At 38.2% G+C, this 19,572-nt stretch overlaps 1 protein-coding gene across 13 annotated transcripts in view; it reads right to left on the reverse strand.

The window, feature by feature from the left end:
- Nucleotides 1-19,572, reverse strand: part of PTPRM (protein tyrosine phosphatase receptor type M) — a 511,840-nt gene that overhangs the window by 148,547 nt on the left and 343,721 nt on the right. For 7 of the 13 annotated variants that reach the window (XM_052787178.1, XM_052787184.1, XM_052787187.1 and 4 more), the window contains one exon: nucleotides 18,033-18,165. In XM_052787178.1, coding sequence (XP_052643138.1) covers nucleotides 18,033-18,165 — 133 coding nt within the window. Of the gene's footprint in view, nucleotides 1-10,033; nucleotides 10,064-18,032; nucleotides 18,166-19,572 lie in introns of all 13 variants that reach the window. The other 6 variants (XM_052787185.1, XM_052787177.1, XM_052787176.1 and 3 more) reach the window with 1 other exon arrangement.

Consider the following 19,572-nt stretch of genomic DNA (forward strand, 5'->3'; position numbering starts at 1 on the left):
CTCACTAACTTAAGCTATGAACATTTTTTGTGAACAATACTTTCTACTTCTAGACTCCATGTCATTGAAAAGTCAACTAATAATGATGCTTAGAAATTAATTTATTTCAGGTGTGCTATAACAACCATAATTGGCTATAAATCCTTTTGTTCTATTTGCATTTACTGAATTTGCCTTAATTATACTGCTGCCTAATTATGAAGTTCAGTCTAGAGGGGAACTCGCAAGAAGCAATGATGCAGAAAGCAGAGGATAGTTTATTCCACTTCATGGATTTACAACTTTCTACTACTGCAAACCATTTGGAACAGACTCTATTTGTGAGGTCATTAACATGTAAACAGTGTCACACTGAAGATGCATGGCAATGATCTACCATGCTAATGAAAAGTGATACTGAGTTTACTAATTCAGATAAGGGTACACAGATTGCCTTTTCTCTAACACGCACAGGCCTGTCACAGAAATAAATGCATGGTCCTTGTTGCAATTAATTTGATTCTTGTTCTTTTAATGCTTTACTTGTAGATTTAATTAAAGCTTTCATGCAGCACACACTTTCAGGAAGTATCTATGCTTAATGGCTTTTTCTCCTAAATTAAAGAAATGAGTGAAGGTTATGATTCAAAGAACAACAGGCAATCATAAAATGAAAAGCTATTCTTAATACAGTAAGCATTACCTTGTTTTGACATAAGTAAAGACACAGTACTGTGGGTGTTGAAGTACACTTCTTATAATTAATGTTATATTGCAACTTCCATGGTGACATCATTTTCAAATGCTTAAAATAAATTTTTTCTTTTTTGAATGTAAAATATTGCATGCTAAGTTTCAAGCTGGAGGTGAATATTTTTAAAGCCTTAGCAAAATCAATTTTTAGATAAGAAAAAATGAGCAAATAAAAACAGCTCGCTGTTTTCCCATGAAAATAAAGAAAAAATCCCCAATGCAAAAAATTCTCATGTAGACATGTAACTCAGACTTTCCTTAATTTTACTGTGTTAAATGTTCCCACAGAGTAAGTCTATCTAAGCAATAGCCCTTTAGTAAATACCAAGAATAAAGAGAATTACAAAAAAAGGTTGCACAATAACAGAAGGATAGTCTGACATTCTCAGATTTGCCTCTCCTTCCCTTCTACAACTTTTGAGGAGAGAGATGGTAGGACGTGGAGCAAGAACAAATGACTATGCAGCCTGCATTAAGTCTCAGGAAACAAAGCAGAGCACAGAGAATGAAAATAAGGCAATTTTAAGAAACTATTTTTTAGGACAGGACAGACCATATAGTGTCTGGAGCAGGAAGGAAAAGGGCCTAAAGGAAAGGAGTAGTAAGTAAAAGGAGGAGCAGAGGAAGAAGAGAAACAGATGAAAAATGAAATGGTCAGTAGAATAAGAAGGCAGGCTTAAGAGCTGGGCACACACATTACTGTTGAAAGAGAAGCTGGAAGGAAGACAGCAGTAGGATCTAAGGAGTAAGTTAGATAAAACCCTTTGTGGACAGAGAACTGGACAAGACATTTCCATGAATGCACAGTACCCCTGCCTCAAAATAAGTTTACAGTGCTTTGGGTTCCAACAAAAAGCAGCTGAAACTGCAGTAACCCATTCAGCAAAAAAATAAACCTATTCTTGCTGGGAGCCTGTATTAGGACTCAACATGCAACCAATGTACCTTGTTCTCCTTTTCATTTATTTTTCTTACGCAGACATGACTCTTCCCTATTTGGTAAACAGAAAGTAAAGTTTCTACTGCCAGTAACACCTAGATGTTACAGCTAAGGATCAGGGCCTTATTCTATGTCATATCATAAGCATGACAATCTTACCTTAAAAATCTCAGTAAATATAAAGCATTCAATATTTTGTCTACTTTTGAACATACACTGTAAGCCATGAACCTAGTCTCTTTGAAGTGACCTTTCCATGAACAATTGCCAAATAGGACCATAAAATGCAAAATACATTTCATTATACCTAAAGCATAATCCAATACGCATTTTTAAGCAAACTAAAATCTATCTAGTCTACCTAAACCATTACTTCCTGCAGCCAATAGGCATGCATTATTATACCCAATATGAAAATCTTGGCCAAATCCATACTGGAAGACCTACTTTTGGCTACTGATGTCACCATGCAGGAGGAAAGCACACTATCACTTTGCAGTGGGAGATGTGGAGTAGCATAATTGCTCTAAACCACCTGATCCTCTCATTCCTGTACAACTGTGAAATACACAGGTTAGTGAATGCTTTGCTTTGCCTTTCCTTCAGACAAGCCAGAGACGCCTCTGGTAGCTTTAACTTGTGTCTTCATGATCAGAGGAATCAGGGAATGAGAAAGAAAGAGAGAAACTAACTCCCTCTGCAGTTGAACTGAGTATAATTTAGATACCCCTAGACACTTGGTTCCATGTCTCACCAAGGGATCTCAGATCAAATGCAGAAGTGGTCCAGAGCTTCAACTGCTAAAAAGAAAAATAAATGTGCTTCTTTACATTCACCAGCTCAGTACTCACAGGAGCAGGTAGTTCACTGCACATGCCCAACAAAACTCTGCTCTACTCCAACTACTACCTCTTTTTATTTGGATCACTGCTGCTGTCTGGTTGGCACAGGAACTAACAGAATTATGCAAGACTTTTCTGACAGTCCTACAGATTTCTCTCTGTAGCATACACTAGAAGATACAGTCTAATAATAATAATAGCAGTAATAATAAAACCTTTCTTGCACACTTGTAAATGAAATAAAGCCATGATTCTAATATCTATGATAAGTCTTGTAAAAGATTTTCTTCTGCAACAGGGTGTCTGGGACTGATGAAATGCCAGGCTTTGCTGGATTTGTAAGCACACAGCACGGTCTGTTCCTCTGTTTCCTTGCTTGATTAGTTTTTGTGAGGCTCAATTTCACAGCTGATGTAATCTTCCTAGCTACATTTTGCATGTGGGCTATTGCCCTGAAATTAGGAAGGACCCTGATCAGATAGAATCCTTGCACAGAGTCTCACAAATGGAAGCAGAAGGCCAGAGTGACCAGGAGTGGCAGAAGAAAGCAACTGAGGTATGGTTCCTTTACCTCTCATGCCAGAGTTAGGTAATTCATTGCAGGAAAACACTGACCAAGAAAAATGATGGAAAGAAAATTTGGAAATGAATTATGATTTTGGTCAGGTACGGAAAGCACATGGCCACTGTTCTTGCCCTGTGGGATCTGGCAGTCTAGACTTTAAGGGAGATCAAGGCATACTGTAGGTAAGAGAGGAAATGAAAAGAAGAAGGAAAAGGAGCCAAGATTAGAACACTTTCATTGTGAAATTAAGAGCGAACACTGACAGATGGATTGAGTTGGATTATCATTAACCTGGCCACCACCCCTGCAGATAGGCTCAACAAAGGTATTTCAGACAAAGCATCTCTCATAGGATTCAGGGGTCAGAGAAAAGATTACAGATAAGAAGCTCAAACAAAAATATAATCAGTCAATGGAAGTTACTGCAATACTAATGACTACAACACCTCAGTGCCCTGACATCACTCAGACACGAACATCTCGTTACAGTTGTTCTTATCTGTATCACAGAAGTGTTGAAGCCAGTGGTTTACTGGAGCAAAGAAATCTTAGGCTAGATTCACCACATGATTTCTTCTACCCATTTTTCTTTAAGCATTTTTCTGCTGCTTGTCCTCCTTGAATCCAGGAGACATACAATGCAACATTCACCTTATTCCTTGTAGTCCCACCTTTTGCAGACATCTGTCAATCAGTTCAATATTTCATTAAGCCATTTTGAAAACTAACACTTCAATCTTTTAGAAAAAATACAGGCCTTTAGCAACATAACCTATGAAGTGAGTTTTGGTCTTAATATACAGTATAGCTTCTTTACTGTTAACACATTTACAGTCACACAAAGTGTAATGGCAGGTTTGGGGTTTAGAGAAAATAAGTTTCCAATGCCATTACCCTTCTTGTACAATAAATACTAATACCAAAATAAGTAAAAACTCTCCTTTCTATTTGGATATTTAAAATGAAAGAATCTGAAGTCAGTTTTGAGCTATGTATGTATATAGAAATGCAATTTCAGAGTAAAAAATGCATTAAATCACACCTTTTTCATGAGGGAAAAGCCTTAAACAAAGTGAATGAAAATGATTCACCTTATACCCTCTTTGAAAGTCTAATTCAACAATGATGATAGATAATGGCAAAATCTCAGTGCCTAGAATGACTGCTGTTGACAGCAAGCATAACTGATTTGGGAACCAGTTTTTGTAGGAAGCTGAAAACAATGTCAACAGGCTAATTGAGGAATTAATTCAAACCACAATTTTATAGAGAAAACAGTCCACCCTGGTAAACTGGTAACATTAACTGAACAAGACTCAATATGGTACAGCAATACAAATACTCAAATACAAAGGTAACTTCTTTAATACACATACCTGCCCCTATCCTCTCTTCCCCTCGTGAATGTAGGTATTATGTCTCAGTGTTATAGATAATAAAGATAGGCTTTCAGGCTTATCCTACAAGAGTATATGGAATCCACAATTTCTACAAGCAATCTCAGTATTCAATTCAAATCCCTGTGCATTAGTTTAGAAAAGCAATGCAAAGCTTTTATTAACATGGAAAGAACCAAGACGTCTCTAGACTGCACAAGCATTTATTTTTCCTACAGCTCCATTGGTTCCCACACTAAATGTCTGGTACTTTCACAAAACAAGCAGTGTAAACTGAAACTGGCCCTTTAAGGACAGCAAAATCTCCAAACCCCAGCTCATCTGCAAATTTACTGCTTGACACTGAGGGAGCAAGGACAGTAACTGAGTGTGATTGTGTGACCAGCATAGCAATCAATCACTTCTGATACTTCACCTTGCTCTCTGTAGTACCCATTTATTTTGAAAAAAACAAACTTGCAGCACATTACAGATTATGGTTTCTCACTCAACACATCTAGGCTAATGTGGTTTTGAAAAGTCTGGATAACTTCAGAAATGACTATGGGTTTCCTATGTGTAGGTATTGGAAAAGTAATTTGGAGTGAGTATCTAAACATGCCCAGAAAAGACAAACTACAGCACATGAATGATCTGATCTCTGTTGCACCTCAAGAAAGCTATTTCATATAGTCAGATCACTGCCCTGTGGGGCTCACATACTTTAGAAAGAGGTAATAAAATAAAATAATAAAAAAAATTACTTGCTGGTAGTCTGAATGTTAAGGATTATTTACATTTTTTTTTTCTACAGAGAAATGGGAACGTAAGCCTTGGCTATAAAGCAATACAATGAAATCCAAAAGAATCAGAAGATACCAGGAATCAGTATAAGAAATAATGACTTCAGATAGATTTTTAAAAATTATGTGGTGTATTTTAATTAAAAATAAAATTCTAATTCTGAGATTGCTTAGTATCTCCACCTGAAAGCTAGGTATCGTACCTCTGTACTCAAAGCATACGGCACATAGCCCACAAATGTATTTTTCAGCAATGGTGATTTCGTAAAACACCCTCCTTGCTATTTTGGGCACTGCATATCATCCATAGATTTCAGTATGTTGGCATTCTAGACTTTGCCAGATGCAACAAAACTCATGGGACATCCCCAAATCATTTAAGTATAGCTTACAAGACAATTATGTTTATTTTGGGTTACATGATTCTATTATACAAGTCTATGTAACTATGCATATTTAAAGATTGAGAAGAGATCACAGGCATAGTCTAACAGATCAGATACATCAAACAGTTCGAACGCATACATGTTTTCCTGTTCAGTGCTCTCCTCCATCTACAATATGCAAAATGATGAACTTATTCTAGTTCCAGGGGCACCTGCAGTTGAGAATACAGGACTGTTTCTAACCTCTCTCGCTATTTTCAAATTACTACAGAAGTTTTAAACCTGATGACTGCATATTTCCTGGAATTCTCCAGAAATCACTGTTGAGAGTTTCGACACCATTGATTTTTTGGAAACTGCCATAAGTACTAGCTCAATTGCAATGGGACTGGGGAAATGAGCTACAAATTAAGTCTCTGTACAGAGCTCCAGAAGCCAGCACTGAAAATCTGCTAGCGAAGCAAAAGACACAGAGATAACTAAACTGAGAACAGACTCTTGGGCTCCTGAGCTCAAGTCGGATATACAAGAAAAGTGTACTTCAACTGGGCCCCAAACTATCAAATTCTTATGAAAAGGAGGGTATGTTTTTATTCAGATTTATTTGAAAAAGCTCAATGTTTGTATAATTAATTTTCTTGTAGGAGGAAATTTGTCCTCTTTGAGTCATATACAAAGTAGCAGGCAATAGGACCTCTAGTCCTATACAGTCCATTTTAGTAATGTTTCAACACTGTATTAAGCTTCTGGATTGAGATTTCCGTACAGAGGGCATACCTGTGATGCACTTCTGTCCTAAGTCACCTAACTGGATGATTAGTGCTGGGACAGACAATATCAGATTTCATACTATTACAATCTTAACATGATTGCTATTTTACAAGAATACTGGGCAATAATTGTCTCCTATTTCCCTACTTCATCTTTCACAAGTTGAAATGACTTGTGAAAAGGCACAAAAATAGAATAACATTATGCACCTAACTGCTGTGCAGCACTGTTATTGTGTAAGTACTTAATTTCAATAATTATCATAATATAAAATTTTGATATCAAGTTAAAACTGAGGGACAACATCAAAAGCTACCTTCACAACTTTGTATTTTAATTGGGCATACTTCCTACTCATAGCAATGTAATGAAGTTTCTTCTTGAAAGGAACTTATAACAGCTGCAATCTAACTATCTGCCCCAGAATTTGGCATAAATTGAATTCCCCAAACTTTCCATCAGGCGCCAGTGTCTCGAGTAAACTCAAATGGCCCAAGCACTCATTTGTTGGTCTGATGCTTGAATTTGCATGGATCTAGCTATGTTGGCTCCTGACTAATGATTAATGATCTCCAAGGGCAGAATCTTTATCAAAATGAAAATCTCAAATACAAAAGTTAATGGCCATTGGTCAGCACAGTGGCGCGCACTGTCACCTGAACAACAGGCTTGTCTAGTTCATTTAACCATAATTACACAATAAACTACTAAGGTACTTTTCCTTCTCTGGCCAATGTCATAGGGGTTTTGCCCATCAGAAAACATGTCAGGAGAAAGCAGTCATGCCAGCACTGGCTGCCATGCCGAGAACACCATTCATTACAAGTGTCACTAACAACACTGTCTCCATTCTTCTTTTTTCCCACCTGGAATCGACTGCAAAGCAAAAGACCTGCTGCAGAGTTAATGAGCACTATTAAATTTGTTCTAATCTTAAGAACAAAAGAACTCATACAGGACTAACCACGGCCAGGCAAAAAAAAAAAAAAATCTGCTGCCTGACTGAGGTGAGAGGTGAAAAATGCACCAGTTCTCAGGAAAACAAGAGTAGGAGGAAAGGCGATAGCAGAGGCATTTAAGCCCATTAAAAAGAAGTATAATTCTCAATAGCAGTACTCAACTTCTTTTCTGTAACATCTCTTGACTGGCTAACTAGTAAACACAAGATAAAATTGAAATAATTCTCTGCCAAATATGCACAGCTGTAGGTCCACCTCTGATGATTCATCAGCAGCTCTACGCAACTGCCAATTTTTTCTTTTTTAATTTTAATTTAGGATGGATCTAGAAGAGGCAGAGATTGCAGTCTACTAGGGAAAAGGAGCCCACAGCATATAAGGAAAGCAGCACACAAGACAATAGTAACTATTTCAGTGCATAGATGCTCACTTGGATGTTACAGCTTGCATTTACAATGAATAATCAGTAAATCTGAATATGATACTCAGTATAGAAGTGGTAAATTAGCAATGGCAGAGTACTTCAAATTATGTTTCTCAAAATATAGAACATTTTATAATCCATACCAACTTCCTCAGCTAAAAATAAAACTGTAATGAATTCCGCACTCATCTAAGATTTCCACCAATTTCAGTGAAATTGCATGGTTCATAAACAGGTGGAGAAATTTGTCCAAAATATTTCCTCCTATTGGGGCCCGATCTTGTCTGGTCTTTTCAGGGCTCTTACTTCCCTTCTCTGTCTCGCCAGACAGGGAGCAAAACAATACAAGGTCAAGATCACACAATTTCTTTTGGAAGAGTTAATGTACCCAAACTACAAAGTTACTGAATTTGTATCACACCAACAAAAAGACAGATCTTTTCTTGAAGACGCTGTGACAGTATTCCAAATAATCACGAGAAGTCCTATTCCATCCACTATTAACAGTCTCTATGACTGCAAAACTGGGGACAAAACCTGTCTGTAAAACTTACAGAAACATTTCAATTCACGTATTTTCCATTGTCAGTGGAAAAAGAGAAAAAAAGATATAATCCAATTTCTTTGAATAATAAAACAGTGTTCTGTTTGTTTCAATTTCTTTTTACTTAGTCTTGAGACATGAATCATATTAAAATATGAATTTAAATATATTTACTTATTACGGAGACAACATACTATATGACTTACTATATTATACTCTTCTGACATTTTAAAAACAACATTCAAATGGTCCCAAAATGAATTTTTTTTGGAAGGCCTACTTCATGGAAAATATGGTCTTTTCATCTCAGGAACAGAATCAAATTTTGAAATACTGTATTTCTGGAAGAGATAATTTTTTCTGACCCTCACATTAATACAGTGCTTTAAAGACCAGTTTAGAAAAATTGCACTATATGTAAAGTGTCAAACAATGTAATATGAAATCTGAATTACCAAGTAAATGAGCAGTTTCAATATATTCAGAAGTCTTAGGGAATTTCTACTAAGAGGTTTAAATTTTAGTTGCTTTAATTCATTTGAAGCATGGTTCTGCTTACCAAGATTTCAAGTTAGAAAATATTTACTAAGTTTTCCACAAATTCTATAAATGAATGTTTGATGCTTTTTCAAAATATTAATTGAAAAAATATTTTAAAAGTTTGAAGAGCAACTAAAAAGGAACATGAGAAACTTAATATTGTTTTTAAATAAAACCATTACTGAAATGTGTTCCTTTCAAGAGCATGTTACCACCATATGTACCTGAAAACTAGTACTACAGCCTGTCTCATGCAAGTAACACCCCGTCTTCTGTAACTATATAAAAATATCTCCTTGTATTCCCACGACTTTTAAACCTGAGCTTTGAAGAAGACAGATATCTACTGGACAGCTGATTTTCGCTGCTGGCCAACAAGATTAAACAAGCTTAAACACATCTCATTTCGTGACTAAGCAAGACCCTTAATATTTTGCTAATCCAAAACCTATCATGTACTCTTTGTACCTGGAAAGCAAGAAAAGGTGAATAGCCTCAGAAAGGGATTTGCTAAATTCACAGAAGAACCCTTCTCATTCATCACCTGCTGACAGCAGGGAATGAAATGAAGGCTTTGGGCAAATAAAGAATCATATAATGGTATTACTAAGGACTGTATCAAAATGAAAAGTTACTGCTTACTGAAAGTTAGGCTTCATCTTGCCCTCATTTTTTAGTGCTCTCCTTTGAAATTCACTCCAGTAATGGTAACTCATGACGTTTATGCAAGATCATTATTCATGAAAAAGTAGTAATATGTACACAGCAACAAATGGAAATGCTTGTACATGTCTAACCAATGCTATAATTTCGACAGAACAAATGAGAAGGAAACCACTAAATAAATTCTAAAAGTAGTTAGGCATGAAAATTTGTCATATACTTGGTAGTGATATTTATACGTACTACTTTTCAGCTAAGAAAATTTGTTACATAACGATATTCAAAGGACTCTAATGCACAGTATGAGGCATAAGAAACTGCTATAAAGCTAAATATTTCATTACATTATTGACCATGTTGTTTTTATCTTGGTAAAACTTTTGCAAAGTTTTTTTTTTTATAAAGGAACTTTCAATATTAGCATTCACTACTTATGCATGGAACAACATGGCAGAAAGTGTGTCTCTGATGACAAAGAAGTTACTTACAGGTAGTAAGTGTAGGAGTGATAGCTTCTTCTGCCATGATGGTGGAAGGATTAGGCAGTGGTGGAAAAGATGAAATGGAAGGAAAGAAAAGCCAAATATTAATGTATGAAAAATCAAGATGAAACTGAGACCAGAACTGGTGATACAAATGAAAGGTAGCAAGAATGCATATCTGGACATATCATGCAACCTGTCTGGAACAGCCAGATGACATATCCAATCTCCATAAAACTTTAAGCAATATAATATATAATGCATCTCCAACTGTTAAATCAAACCACCTTAAAGTACACCTACTATCTAAGCAATGTTAGATATTTAATGTATATTTATCTCTGCATAATACACACAAACACTCCCAATTAAAGTGATAAGACACTTCTGATTACACCTCAAATACATTAGGAATAAGGATATGGAACTTCTAACATGGTGTTATAAGTTTAACAATGCAGAATTTCAGTAAATGTATTAAGTAGCTTCTCTTCCTGTCATAGTACTGTAGAATCTTTGGATATCCCTTTATTTACTTAAAGAAATCAGTTCTGCCATTGACAGGACTAGAACTTTTTTTCAGAGGGGAAAAATCAATGGCCACAGATTTTTAATATCTCAGCTTTTTTAATAACCATTTAAATTCTGAAGAAAAAATGACTTCTTGCCATGCAAATAAAAAGGCTATCCTTGCTGACTAAAATTATTTTGGTGGTATTTCCCCATGTGGAAGAGGAAAAAATAAGAACTGATCCTGTATCCCTGTTATTTCTGCCCACGTGAATGTCATGAAGAACAAGTTGGAGACCTAGCACCACCATGTTGAGAAATATGGACCTAGTCAGTCTTTCCTGCATCATCACCTCTTGCACAGCGAGATCCTCCACTCAGACATGCTCTGCATGAGCAGAAAGTATAGAAACCCTCCAGCTATGCTCTTCTGCTTTACATTCTCTCCCTCCCTCAGTTATAAGCCCACTACAAGCAGGACTGCAACTCTCCAAAAGGGGCAAGTTCCAACCTAAATGAATTCCATGTATTGACTGCAATTAAAAAGAGGCTGGAGATCTTAAAACATCTCTGAGCATAACGTCAAGTAGCATTCACATGTTGGTAAGATAAAAGACTGAAAGGAACCATGTAGGCATTTGTAATTTTTACAGCACATGCATACAGACCTTTGACTACAGAGGAAACATGTAAACAGGCCTTGCAAAGGTCTATAACTAACGTTAACTTGCCTCTAGCTACATGCTTCAGGCATCTCTTTGAAAACTAGGCTTTCATCAAATTTTCTCTCTCATCTTCTTTGAGTGACGATGCCGTTAGAAATATTTCCCAATTTTTATTCCCGCTTTTCTGATGCACACAGTATTGTTCAAACACAAGAGGCTAGTTACTGAATATTTAATCACACGGCACATCTGCAAAAACACACACCTGTTAAAGCTGAGTTTTAAAACATATCTAAGAATAAAGTAAGGGGCAAGCTGCAAAACAGTTATACACTTCTTCCACCAGTACATACCCCATTGCCTTCAGTAAGGAGCACAGGATCAGGTCCTAGCAAAGCAGATCAACTTACCTGCTCTGTTAGAAAGTTTTTTTTCTGGGTCAGTCGTAATTATATCTCCTCCTGCCCTTCTTTTCAGAATTACTCATTCTCTTACTTTCATTTAGAATGTCACAACACTGCCAACCCTGTTTCTTGCTGTATGTTGCCATGACAGAGATTTAATGTAATTAGTACAAATGTTCTCATACTTCTAAAAGATGTATAATAATTTGAGAAACAACAATAAATACAATTTATCAGTGAAGCACTGCTGGTACTTATATGCAGAATTCTGCCAAATATGTTATAGAGATAAATTATTCCTTATGAAAATATTGCTGAAAATCCAGGAGCTTCAATTTGTGTAAATGTCCCAATAAAAATTTGTAGAAGATGAGAAAAATTAAAAGTCTCAAGCTCCAGTTATTTTTATATTGTTACAGTTGTGAGATTTTCCATATGAAGTCCTTGAAAAAGAGCACTGTATTTTTTGACTCTCAAGAATACCAGACACTGAAAAAAACAGATAAAAAAATAAAAAACCTACAGAAACAGAAAGTTTTAGACTTGCAAGTCCTCAGGCCACATGCAAAAGCACCATTCATAATTGACAAGATTTAGCTTTTTTTAAGAATATGGACAAGTTCCATTTTACTTCCTACATAATGTATACAAACTTTCTCTCTATGTATGAAAAGTCTTTTTCTGTTAAAGAGAGTGACCCAAAGATTTTGGCCAATCTTGGCCAAATTTTCTTTTGTGCACGGTTCTTCAGTCTCTTCCCGCTAGAGAGGTTGGTTTATGTCACTAAAATGTTTCTGTATATAGTGACAATATAAAGCACATTTATATCCTTCAGGACTGAAGACATAAATAAATTTCATAAGTATCACTTGTAGAGTAAGGCCCCACTATAAAATTTATAAAAACCAACACAGCTGGCTACAGGAGGATTGTCCCACTAGAAGGGAAAACTTCTGGAACTGTGTAATTACCACAGTGATTTCTTTCATCGTCTCTGTTTTGTAGCTGGCCTAGACGGAAAAACAAGATTCAGGGGTAGTAGCCCTGGGAGAAGACTGGAGTTTTCCTTCAGCCCTATTATCTCCAATGTCTATCCTAACTGCTTGAAATTGTTGGCAAAGGCATATGACTGAACAGCCTGATTTGCTATCAGGGGATGGGACCAATGCATTCCCAGCCCAGCTCTACCGAGTGCAAAAGCCTTCCTTATTCACTGCCAAGAACCAGGGTCTCTGAGTTGAACAGATGCCACAATTACATACATTAGAAACTACTGGAGGGCTCAGGCATAGACACAGCTGAAAACAGAAACTAAAGACAGGCAAAAGAAAATAACCTTTTTATAGAGAAATACAATGATCAGAAAAACTCCATTCTACAACTGAAGCAGAAGCCAATGTAATTAAATTTTAATAACCACTTCCTTACTGCACTCCCACTGCAGCAGCAAGATGGTAGCACTGAAAGAAACAGCTGCCCCAAAGACATATATACTTTTAAGCAAACCTTGGACCAATAAATCTGATTTCTCAACTTCTGCATATTTTTTTAAACTTAGCTGAAATACAATGTAAAAGAAAAAAAAAAGAAAACAGAAAAGAATAAATCAGTAATGTTCTGATTTTTCCAAGTCTTGATTTAATTGCTATTGCTTTTCCAAAGGTTGTGGGAACAGTTCTCTCATTTTCTCCGCTCTACTTTAGGTTGACCAAAAGGTGAACTTACTTGCTGCATTTTTTATTTTTTATAAAGTCCTATGAAGGTATATCAAAGACTGGCAGAGATGAAGGGCTTTGCCTGAGATTTAATATTCAGGATCAGATTCAAAATCCACTTTATTGTGGAGCAATATTGTGGAAACACAGGTATTGGTTTCCATTGACACTGTGCTAATTCTTATGTGAGAGATTCAGAGCACAGCTGAGGAGATGAAAGCCTACTGGCATTATTCTGACTTCACAGAGAAGAATGATCTCATTAATATGGCCATATTGGTATTAGGGATAGCTTCCAGGTTCCTAGTCTACATTACATGACATCTTTATGCAGGAATGTGGTTGAATGGATAAAGAAAAGATAGAACAGAACAGATAAAGAACTCTGAACAACCACGTGGGGAGAAAAACAGGAAAGCACTAAGAGTCTTCTCCTGACCCAGGTGACAAGCACAGAAATCTGGTTTACTTTACACAAAGACTGAGTGTCCACACAGAAAAAGTTTTAGTGTCCACGATGTTCCTACCTTCACTAGTGACTCCATACCATATACTGAATAGTTAGGCCACCTAATCTCTCTGTGACCAGTTTATAATATAACTACTTCAGAAGACCACTATATAGTGAAATTAATAATGATGCCTAATGACTATTGATATTTGCAGAACTTCTCTACTTACTGTTTTGATAGTGACCATATTCAAAGCATGTCTGTGCTGCACTGAAAACTCTGCTTTGAATGTTGGTCTTGTCTACTTGGCTACTGAATTAAAAGCCAAACAGGCTGATCTGTGAAAATCTGTGGTGCCTGGTGCCAACCAAGCAAAGAATGGTTGCTGGATGAAGTGAGGTGGCTATTACAGGAATACGTTGAACAAAGTTGTGGTTATCACATGCAGTAAAATCACTTCCCAAATCTCCTGGCAATGGAAAGAAATGGTTTGAAATTAAATTAATTAAGCACTGTGACGCCCCAGAGACAGAGTAAATTTAATCTACTGGTGAGATCTGGAGATCAAGTCTACAAGGACCCATGTCCGTGAAAGAATGAACAGACAGTATATGCCTTGGGATATGCCTTAGGATAGGGGAGTGTGAATGGGATATTGCTGTAGCCAACTCCAAGCAAGACAACTTTCAGAGCACGTAGACTCAGTGTGGTGAAACCTAGCATTGGAGCTGTCATGGTTTAAGCCCAGCCGGTAACAAAGCACCATGCAGCTGCTTGCTTACTCCCCCCCCAGCCACAGCGGGATGAGGAGAAAATATAAAGGCAGGCTCGTGGGTCGAGATAAGGACAGGGAGGGATCACTCACCACTGATGGTCACAGGCAACAGACAGGCGAAGAAACAAAATCAATTTTACTTACTACCAATCAAAACAAAACAAGGATAATGAGAAGTAAAACCAAACCTCAGAACACCTTCCCCCCAGCCCTCCCTCCTTCCCACCTCAAGCCCACTCCCGGTTCTCTCCACCTCCTCCCCCCGGCAGCGCAGGGGAACAGGGGATGGGGGTAGGGGTCAGCTCGCCACACCTGGTCTCTGCCGCTCCTTCCTCCTCAGGGGGAGGAGGACTCCGCACTCGGCCCCTGCTCCACCGGGGGGTCCCTCCCACGGGAGACAGTCCTCCACGAACTTCTCCAACGTGAGTCCTTTCTGCGGGCTGCAGCCCTTCAGTCACAGACTGCTCCAGCGCGGGCTTTCCCATGGAGTCACGGCCATCTTGGGGGGCCTCCGCTCCCCCGCTCCCCTCCATGGGCTGGGGGGGGACAGCCTGCCGCCTCACCACGGGCTGCAGGGGCATCCCCTCCTCCCCTCCTTCCTCCTCACTGACCTCGGTGTCTGCAGAGGGGTTCCTCTCACATCCCACTCCCCCCACTCACTGCAGGTTCCCCTTCTTAAATCTGTTCTCCCAGAAGCACTACCACCATCGCTGACGGGCTCAGCCTGGGCCAGAGGTGGATCCGGCTTGGAGCCGGGGAAGCTTCTAGCAGCTTCTCACAGGAGCCAGCCCTGCGGCCCCCTCCCCCACCACCAAAAAAACCCCCGCGCCACACAAACCCATAACAGGAGCCCAGAGAGTCTGCACATAATAGTGCAGAGAGGAAAGCGGTTCTCAGGGGAAAGGTGCCACTGAACTACAAGGTGCTATTTTACTTTTTCACTCAGATCTTTACTCTAGTAAACCTCCTGATAAAGTAAATGAAATAAAATGATCAAGTGCTGTAGTCAGACGACAAGCTAGCTTGATGAGAGTGTTTCACAAAGGAGCACCTAAAGTATCATAAAACTGTAAAAACACCACAGTTATACTAAGCTTGCAGAATGATTTATGCATTTTCTTCAAATGCATAATGTATACACAGTAACTGAACCAAGGTGAAATCATAGGGGCTCTCAGCAGCATAGTGAATTAATGCACCAATAACTATCTACTGAATAATCAGTTCATCTTTTGCTTAAGTCATGAGTGTAGTTGTATTCAAGACCTTCTATGGTACAGCATCTGCTTTAGAGGTCTGGGACACAATATACCTACCTCCTGAAACTCTCATTAACGCCTAGTTACATCCTGTTACACAGAGGAACCATTCTTACTTTTTAATATTCACTTCAACTCATTTCACAGTTTGTTTTGTTCAAGGCTCCAGCATAATTCTCGGATATGTTTAAGTTATTGGTATCATTCTTTCGGTACTACACAATGAAATTGTATGTATTTCGTAACAGAGTTCCTGGACTTGTACTTTGAATAGTTTCATCTCTGTTACAAGCAGATTATTCCAAACCCCAAAGAAGCTCACATAATGCATTTTCTTCTAACAACAGAATTACTATGAATAATAATTACTGTGCTGTGGTAGACAGAAGGAATCAAGTATCCTTCTGCACTAACATGCAAACGCTTAGGATTTGAGCCTTCCTGCCTCTAACAATTAGATTATCAAAGAGCTTTTCCCTAGAGAATAAAGCAAGAGCTGGTATAGCATCCATTTAGCCAGAGACTCTGACACCTTATTTACTTTGAAACTATTTGGATCATTTTGCAATGCTCTCCCTTCAAGATTAAGAAGAACTTGTCTACCTTGCATGAATATATTCTACCTTTGGTACAAACCCTTAAGAAGAGGCTCAGAACTGGAAGAGAGAGTGATGAATGCCGGTCAGGAATTGTGTGATTCCTCGGATTGGCCAGACAATCCGAGAAGCCTTCCTCCCCGAATGCCAATTGCTGTGCCTGGCCCCAGGGAGGAGTTTCGGAGTTCAACTGTTAAATTTGAAGGTATGAATGATGCAAGAAATCAGAAGTGGGAAGAAAAAAGCACTGCAAAGTCAGAACAGATTTGAACTCTGCTACACTGCACTTTATTGAGAAGATTTGGTTACTGGGTCAATTTCATTGCTCCAGCCAGGCCTACCCTGGGGCTTAAGTCTCAATCTCTTCTGTATGGCAGCTCTTGACTGCTTTACCTACCTCTTGTCATGGCCTGGGCCACAGCTCACCTTTCTCTGCATAGAGCCCTTCTAGCTCATAGCCCTGTTCATGTCTTCAAGGAGAGTGACAAGCAGCTACTTCTGCTGCCTGCCCTGAGGCACTGTCAGGCAGCTGCCTCCTTAGCTGTACACCTCCACTGTTCAAATTCTGGAAGAATTTCAGGCAGCTCAGGGATTTTGACTATCTCAGACCTGCCAAACTAGTTAACATACAACTCAATCACATAGTGTTGGGATGAGCAAAATCAGGCCAAGATTGCTCTCAAAGGAAGAAAATGGTGTAACACAGGATGAATGGCAAGGAGGTGAGGGGTTATGGGACAGTAGGAAGACTACAGCAGATGTGCAACGACAATGTGTGACTCAGCCCCCTTACACAGCTCTCACACATTCCCAACCCCACCTATACAGCTGCAAATCTCACATTGCTCAGGATACAACCTAAAACCTTAATTCTATTTGCTGACGAATTTCTCCCAATCTAGACTTAGCTTCTATCATCGCATGGATTTTTTTCTTACCCATGCCACCTCCTTAGCTATGAGATACTTTTCCCTGTATTACTTTTCCCTTCACAGTGTTGAGAAAGGCAACCAGGTTTAAAAGCCTTACACTTCTAATGTTGTAGCAGTTTTCAAATTATATTCAAAGCAAAACAATCTCAATGCATGTGTATGTTGAACCAGCATTTGGAAACATTCAGCACCATTGTAACATTTTCATTTGTTTTCAGGGAATGAAGTTTATGCAGAACAATATAGACTCCATTCTTAGCAGAAATTACCTCAGCTCTAGTTCCTGCTTGACTGAGGATTTCTTTTACATTCAAGAATGAAACTACATCTAACTTTCAGCTAATCTGTTGAATAAAGTGGAGACTCAAACTTTCAGGATAGAGATACTGTTCTATTATTGGAGTCCGTCATGCAGTACTAATGCATAAGTGCTAGAATCATTAGCCTCAAGTTGTTTTTTTCTGCTATAACAATGCCACAAACATTAATTCATAGAAAATGCTGTGGGATGAAACAGATACTGTGGTTTTATAAAAACCCAACAAAGCTTTTGGGGTGGGAAGGAGCAGTACTTCCTAAACTCTGTGGCAAGGTGCACAGAGGTGGCTGGATACTTTTGCCAATATCAAACTGACAACTGCTGTAGGAGATGCTGTGACATGAATATCTATCTAGAAAACATCTACTAATGGCTCACCTTTTCTTCATTACCAGCACAACCCCCAGAAATATAATGACGAACAGCAAGATGCCTGCAATGACTCCAGCGATTTTAACAGTATGGTCAGTCTGTTTCTCAGGCTCTGGATCCGGTTTTCGAGTGGCAGCCCCTATGGAATCAGTAAACGGAAAAGAGGAGAAAAAAAAAGAATAAGGATGTTATTCTTATGATGTTTATACATTTAACCTACCAATGTCATTAGGCTTATCCAGGGCCAACAGATATCAATGCTTCTTTTTTAAAAAAATCCTGCTTTCATACGCATTGACAGCAATATAATTCTTCATATTGTTCCATGACGTTTTGCAAGATCACAACACAGGTGGGATACCACTGCCAGCCCTGACCCTTTTATAAGAGCCTCTTCACAGATTCACAAATTTCTATATTTTTATTATCTGCGCTGGCTCCCTTTTCTTTCTGCCATTTAGAAACTTGCTAACAACACAATAACTACCCTAAGCCTTTATCCAAATTTGATTTGCTGGAACATTTTCCTCAATTATTTTTCATAAATGAAGCTGTAATTCCATAACATATTAGCTTAAACACCTGGAAAAGTGAGATAAGCTCATTTACCATGCATTTTACCCGCAATTGTTTTTTACATAATAGACTTTTTTTTTTTTGCCTTTGGAAATCTAAATCTAGGTCACATCTGGTAGGCAAAAAGACTCCTTCTAAGCAATTTATGCACAAAGTGGGAAGCAGCTGATGATCACACCACTGGCACCCACATTTAATTTCTGTTTAAATGAGATAACCAGTGCCTTACAGCAGCTACTGTCTTAGCTCTTCCAGCTTCTCCATTTAAAAAAAAAAAAATCGTTTGTACTGTTTACTGTATAATGTGATGGAACGTCAAATCCATGTCTGATGAAATATCCATTTCCTCTACTAAATGAGTTCAGGATGAAAAATGTTAAGGAAGCAACATTCAATTCACTAAACTGATTTTATTTTTTTTATGTACTTCAATTTTTTTTAATCAAAACGTGGCAGCATTCATCATTTGAGGCACCACGCCATAAACTGGACACGCGGATTTATGGATCACTTTCCTGCTATAGCTTTTTTGGGAATGGAGAAGTCAGAGTAAAGCCTAAGTGAAGTGTAATATTTTAAGACCACATTCTTATCTCACTGTCTGGATTTCACAAAGGATTTTGAAAGCATCAATTATATTTTACTTGTTTATTCACTTCCTTTTGTTTGAAAGAAAGCAAATTAGTGATCAATTTACATGCAGAGATATTTTCTGAGAAGTACCATGAAAACATTTCCAATGTCTCTTCTCAGTTGTAGCCAGGATATTCTAAGATGGTGAGTACTTCTGAGTGCCCACAGTTACACTTTTGGCCTGCATCTTCAAAACTCCTTACCAGGAGGAATGGCAGAAAAACCTGGCAATTCATACTGCTGCCAGAAAAGGTGATAACATTTAATCAAAATATATCTAGAGCTAACTGCAGGAACCAGGTTGTTTGGAAAATTCCGGCCATGGTACGCTGTGTAA

The sequence above is a fragment of the Harpia harpyja genome, chromosome 5 (assembly GCF_026419915.1).
Source record: "Harpia harpyja isolate bHarHar1 chromosome 5, bHarHar1 primary haplotype, whole genome shotgun sequence".
In the NCBI taxonomy this organism is placed as follows: Eukaryota; Metazoa; Chordata; class Aves; order Accipitriformes; family Accipitridae; genus Harpia; species Harpia harpyja.